The 6,432-nt window shown below is 54.2% G+C and overlaps 1 protein-coding gene across 1 annotated transcript in view; it reads left to right on the top strand.

Moving 5' to 3' along the window:
- SCARA5 (scavenger receptor class A, member 5) overlaps nt 1–6,432 on the top strand; it is a gene marked incomplete at its 3' end in the record, with an annotated part of 19,951 nt that overhangs the window by 2,064 nt on the left and 11,455 nt on the right. The window contains exon 2 of the mRNA XM_009870175.1: nt 1,921–2,049. Within this exon, the coding sequence (XP_009868477.1) occupies nt 1,921–2,049 (129 nt within the window). The remainder of the gene's footprint in view (nt 1–1,920; nt 2,050–6,432) is intronic.

The raw sequence follows: 6,432 nt of genomic DNA, 5'->3' as shown, positions 1-6,432 counted from the left end.
AGAGCAGCGAAGAGGAGTGGGTGGTTTGAGGCGCGGGGCCAGCTCCTCCCAGAGTCTCCCAGGACTTGATATAAGTGTTAATGTCAGAAAAATATTGCAGCTTTCCTCCTTTCCGTAACCCTCAGCTCCATCTGTTTGGCCGGTGACGGGTAAATGGGAACAGGGTGAGGGTAATGAATCACAGATGGAGACGTCCTGGAGGAGGGGAACCGCCTCTCACACCTGAGTGCCCCAGGACCCTTAGGACCCCCTCGGGGGTCAGCAAGGCCCTCCCCTTAGCACTTTATCCTTTTGGAGCCCCCAATCTTGGGCTGAGTTAAGTGATACGCCCGGCGTAACCCTTTGCTCGCTGGAGGCTTTGGCAAACCTCCATCCTCCATCAGCTGGGGAAGGGCAAGGGTGCAGGGGGGAAGGGTCTATGTGAGCTAGGGACACCTCCAACCCCTTGTACCTCTTCTCCATCTCTGGCAGTCCCACAGCTTCCCCAGAGATGAGGGGTGGGATGGGGTGAGGTCCCAAAGCCCAGCAGGGTTGGTGTCAGCCGGAGAAGGATGTTGCTCGTGACTGTGGGTGAGCGTGGTCTCCTCCCAGGGAGGTTTGGCTTCAGCCTGTCTGGCTCTGGGTTGGTGTTATGTTGTGCCTCAGGGCTTAAAGAGCAAAAGCAGTGGGATGGAGGCACCCAGATATCAAGGAGGGAGGAGTTTTGGGCTCTTCCTCCACCTTGGAACTAGATGATCTTCAAGGTCTTTTCCAATCTGAACCATTCTATGATTCTTTTGTTGGAGTCTCCTTGGAGACATCTCGGATTTGGCAAGAGGCAAAACCGGGCGGCCCTTGCTGACCTGGGGTGAAAGTCACTGGTTCTCAGCTGCTCTCAGAAACTTTGTGTTTCTGCAAGGGTCCAACTCAGAAATGCAATCAGCACCTGTCCCGGCAGCACGAGGTCACACAGAGAGCCAAAGCATCAGGCTGAAGCATCACTGTCTTTGGGTTGAGGGCAGGGGGATGAGGGATCTATGCCCGTGTCAGGCTCCGGCTTCCCACCTGAGACCATGACCTGGCCCAAGTTTCAGCATGAGCTGGAGCTTTGACGACATGCAAAGCCCCAAACCAGATGACTTCTCCTTGCTGCTGGATTCACAGCACACGAGGCTTTCCTTGTCTTTCCTTGTCTTTCCTTGTCTTTCCTTGTCTTTCCTTGTCTTTCCTTGTCTTTCCTTGTCTTTCCTTGTCTTTCCTTGTCTTTCCTTGTCTTTCCTTGCATTTTCCCTCCTGGCTATTTTATTCACAAAACTCACCTCTTTTACACACAGTTCTTGCTGCTCAGAGCTTGTAGAAGAGGAGCTGGATCTCAGCGAACCCAGGTTTGGGCAAGCAGGGACTGGCAGAGATGTTGGAATCTGAGAACCTTATAATCTTAAAAAGGTTTGGATTGGAAGGGACCTTTAAAGATCATCTAGTCCAATGCCTTTGCCATGGACAGGGACATCCTCAACTAGATCAGGTTGCTCAGAGCCACGTCCAACCTGACCTGGGATGTTTCCGGGAATGGGGCATCGACCTCCTCTCTGTGCCAGTGTCTCATTGCTCTCAGCATAAATGATTCCTTCCTTATATCTTGTCTGAATCTCCCTTCCTTTAGTTTAAACCCACCACTTCTCGTCCTATCTGCTTCCATCCCCTTATTGCACCCCCAGGGCTGCAGGCAGTGGGTGGGGATGAAAGGTTGGATCTGGGGGGGACACAGCTCAACAACGGTGGGTGATGCTGATCTTTTCCTACCAGAGGGGTTGGAATGAGATGATCTTGAAGGTTCCTTCCAACCCAAACCGTTCGGTGATATTTTCTCCCTGTTGGGAGGTGGAGGTCGGGTGGACTGGGTGCACAATGCTCTCCCTGACCCCCTGCTCCCTACCCCAGGTCCCGGGCGGAGGATGAAAGCAGCAGGACGCTGCAGCTGGCTGGGCTCCTTGGCAGCCCTGAAGTATGCCGTGGTGGGGCTTTACCTCCTCGTCTTCCTCATCCTCGTTGGAGTCTTCATCCTTGCAGGTAAGGGCTGTGCCCGCGTCCTCCCTCCGCGGCGCAGCAGTGATGCTTCCCCGTGCAAGTGGCTGCCTGTGGGCATGGAACCACGTCTCTGCTACCTCTGCAAAAGTGTTTGGCAGGTTTTTCCATGCCATCCAGGGGAGGAAAATTCCATCTCCTTGGGTACGATGACATAAGCCCATACTGGTTCCACACGTGCGTGTCTGGAGGGGTTTCGATTTCAACTTAGAGACCTGAGTTACCACAGGGTCCAAACATCATGTACTGGGAATGGTGAGGCTCAGGAGCCCCGTGTTCAGGGCTGGAATCATTCCCATCACTGCTGGGTTTGCTCTGACTCCTCTATTTACTTTAGGGGGGAAGGATAAGCCCAAAGCTCCATCAGAGACGGAGATGCAGGCAGCGCCGCTCTCCTCGCAAAGCACATTCCACATGTGCCAGCAAGGCTCCTGCCTCCCCTCTCTGCCTTTTTTTTGCTGAGTGCTGGGATGGGAAAGCTGCTTGTGAAGGCTTGAAATTGCTCCCAACCCCAGCTCATCCCTGCCTACACATCCCATAAGGTGTCTCTGCCAGCTTGTTTTCCCTTCTCTCGTCATGCTGGAAGCAGTTTGAGAAGATGCCTGGTTTAACCCACAGTCTCAGTAACCCCCCTCCCTGCACCCGTACCACCCCTGTACAGGGCTCTGCTAGGGAGGAGAGCCCTGGATGACTGCGAAATGCCACCGCCAAGGACAAGCTCCTCTCCTCCCACCCGTTCCTTCCCAACTTTAACCCTAGCATCCATGGAGGGGGGGGGGTGGATACGCATCTCCCCAATGGGGGGGGGGTGGATACACATCCCCCCACCCTTTCCAGCCCCAAATCTCCAGTAGGGCTGTCCCCATGCCATCCCTTTGGGATGATTTTCCATCCCTTGACTGCTTCAGGCAGCTGGGGAGGGGATGTGTGTGATAGATTTAACATATAAGTCCAGCACCAGAAATACCAGCACTGGTGGAGGCAGCCTGTGTCCTCTGCAAAGGGTGGATTCAGGGTATTATTTTTTAGTTTCCTTGAGCTGAAGAAGGGACAGAGAAGGTTTTGCTGGAATGTTGAAGCCTCTCCCACTTCTCGCTTGCGTTACATTGTTTGAATGTTGTTGTTGGCCGGAGAAACCCCCAGCGAGGGATGCCACGAGTTGTGCAAAGAGCTCGGGACGGGCTCTCTCGTCCTGGGGCTGAGCTACAGCTGCTCACCCCAAAGCACCTCCAGCAATAACAACAACATTATGGCACCAGCTAACGGCAGGGAGAATGGCAGGTCATGGGCATCTTCAGAGCCTGGCAGCATTTCAGCTTTCAGTAAGACCCCAGCAAAACCACCTTACTCTCTCCCTGGGTTGTGGACTGCAATTTTTTGGGAAAAAAAAAAAAGGCAAAACAAAGAGAGAAAAAAAAAAACCATCTCTTTCATTATTGCTTTCTGCATGCCTGGAATTTTAAGCCCAGCCTCCGGCTTCGGATGTAGCTGACTCATAAGGTCTAGAGCTGGCTGTGGGTGCCTGGAGCGGTCTTATCACAGCAAGGAAAACCACAGACACGGGGTGGTCTTGCAACAGGATGAGGAGACCATGTCCAGCTGGGAGTCACATGTAGCCGAGGTCTCACCTGATGGTCCTCAGCCTCAGGTGTCCATGGCTGAAACAAGGTTGGAGCTGATGGTTCTCAGAGGACCAGGACTGGATATTCACGGGCACCCTTAATGGTGGAGGGCTTGGTTGTCTCACGGAAGATCCCACTTTGTGCTACTGGAGAGCATCTTGCCAGAGCTGAGACCTTCTGCCCAGCATCCCTCATCTCCCATCAGAGGGGAAGGTGCACAGAAAGATGCAGCAGTTCTTGCAGACGTGCTCCTTGTACTGGGAAGAGCTGGGCATGATGCTCTAAGAAGAACATCACCATCTGATGCCATCCTTGCCCTCCCGTGATCATGGTGAGGACCCAGCTTAGAGCAGGTCCTGCCTGGAGCAGACACCATCCCACGCAGAGCCGATGAGCCTGGAGTGTCCAGCCCATCTCCAGACCTGAATGTTCTTTGGAAAGGGATGCCCCTCCAAAAAACAACTCTCCCTGCACTGACAGGGATGGAGAAACTGTACTCCTCATCCATGCCCACCACTGCCAACATCCCTTCATCCCAGAGCCGGCGACCCGGAGCGGGGATGCTCCACCTGCCTTGCTCCACTTCTTCCCATTGTGCCCACAGCAAAAGGAAAATTCCCCAAAAGCCTCCCTGGAAAGCATTGCAAGGGAAACCATCTCCCCTCCGAAGATATTCCCCCCAACTTGGTGGGTTTGGTGAGGCATCGTTTCAAAGCCAGCTTGGGCAGGTGTCCTGTGACTCACAAAGGCTGGGTAGAAAAATGAATAAATGGCCAAAAATACCCTGAACCACCTCGGAGCTGCAGAAACTGGATATTTTCCACAACAGAGCCAGGGTAGTTTCAGTGCAGCCTGCTTTTAAAAACTTCTCTCGCATCCTGGCAGCAGTATTTTTGGCTCCTGAAGGATGCACGCTCCCTTTCTCCTTGTCCCTGAACCCTCCTCCCAACCCCATCCACTGCAGAAGCACCTAGCCCAAGGTTAGGACTCTGGTCTTGGCTTTTTTCCAAGGTCTGGGTTAAATCCCAGCCGCCTGCATGCACAGACCTGCAACTTCAGTGTTTGAATCCAAATCCTTGCCTGGCCCCGTGCCCAGGGGAACCCAGCCCTGAGCTGCTCCGGCAGCAGCTTGAGGCTGGGCAGAGCTCGTTAGGATATGGTTAATGAGCCAAGTGATCTCATGTGGGCTTCAGGGCCGTGTGGACAGATGGGGCATCTGACTTGCACCCCATCTCCTTGCTCCTATTTGTATTGAGAGAGTTCCACATTTGGAACTGTCAGACACATCCAAGGACACCGGTGTCCTCCGTTTCAAGAGCTGTAGCCCCCCAAAACTCACACTCTGAAGGCAAGAGCCCCAGTGTGATGGGGGCTGGAGCCCGTGTGCTTGTCCCATCTGCAAAGCTCCTCCAGGACCAGCCACGTCAAAACCATCAGCAGGAGCGCGAGGGTCACGTTCCTCATTAACCCCAGCAATACGGCGTTTGCCATCGCAGGCAGAGCTGACCTTGGGGCTCCGTGGCAGGGAATGTGTCTGTGCTGTGGATGTGGGTTAAATCAGATGCCAGGGATCCTGCCCCGAAAGGGCTGTCAAGCCGTGGTTCAGGCTGCCCAGGTGGAGTTTCCATCCCTGGAGGGATTTCAAAGCTGTGGAGATGGGGTTCTCAGGGCCATGGGTTAGTGGTGGCCCTGGCGGTGCTGGGTTAGTGATTGGACTCGATCTTAAAGGTCTTTTCCAACCTAAAGGATTCTAGAGCATGAGTATCTGAGCCGTGCCCACTCCTGCATGCATGTGTGAGCGCGTGTGTGCACACACGAGCTGTGTTCACGCACATATGCGTGTGCTCCAGGCTCCTCACAGCTCTTAACTCCCCTTCCCCACCCGACTCTCGATTTCACATAAAGAACAGAAACCAAGGAGGGTGTTACAAGCCCACGGCGCCCACCTTCTGCTCCCCTGGCTCAGCCCTGACCCACACCTCTGCCTTGCAGCAGGATTGATCCATCCTGCCAACCCAGCGAGTGGAAATCGAGAAGGAGAACATTTGGGAGGCTTTCATGCGTGCACGTGCACTCACACAGCAGCCCAAGGCTGGAGGTGTTGCTGCTTGGAAGCTTCCCGGTGTGGTTTTGGCTCTCTCGATTTGGCTTTTGGTACCAAGGCTGGGCAGAGAAGAGCTGTGGGGATCCCCTCTGGTTATTGGAAGTGATTTCGGTGAACTCTGGGCTTTGCAGCTACCCACAGGTGCGAAGGAGGGGAGCTTGCCCATGCTTCCCACCCCTTGGCCACCGCAGGACATGGGATTGGGGTTATTTCTCCTTGTGCTGGCCACGCAGGGCGGCTCTTCTCCTTGGTTTAGTTACAAGGGAGTTGGGGCTGATTTTTGCACCTGTCACAGGCACCCTGGGTCAAGAAACCCTTGGCGGAGCTGCTTTGGTCACTCACACCAGAAGGCAGCAGCATCCACCTTTCACCAGCCCTGTGGCAATTTTTTCCAAAGGTCTTTCCTCACTTGTTGTCCCCTCTCAGGGCGGCAGGGACGTCCACATGTCTCAGGAGAGCTCCGAGCTGTCACGCTGCTGGCCAGCCTGGGACAACCTAGCTACAGGATTAATTAATGGGACGAAATGAAATGAAATTAATTAAATGGAGGAAAGATGCTTTTGGTGCTTGGAAGGTGCTCAGCTCCTCTGTTAGGGCACCCACTGACCCTCCCTGGGCCATGGTGGGTCACACCAGATCCCC

Source organism: Apaloderma vittatum, unplaced genomic scaffold (assembly GCF_000703405.1).
Source record: "Apaloderma vittatum isolate BGI_N311 unplaced genomic scaffold, ASM70340v1 scaffold22515, whole genome shotgun sequence".
NCBI lineage: Eukaryota > Metazoa > Chordata > Aves > Trogoniformes > Trogonidae > Apaloderma > Apaloderma vittatum.
Note: the sequence above shows the minus strand (reverse complement) of the source record. Positions and strands in the feature narration are given on the sequence as shown.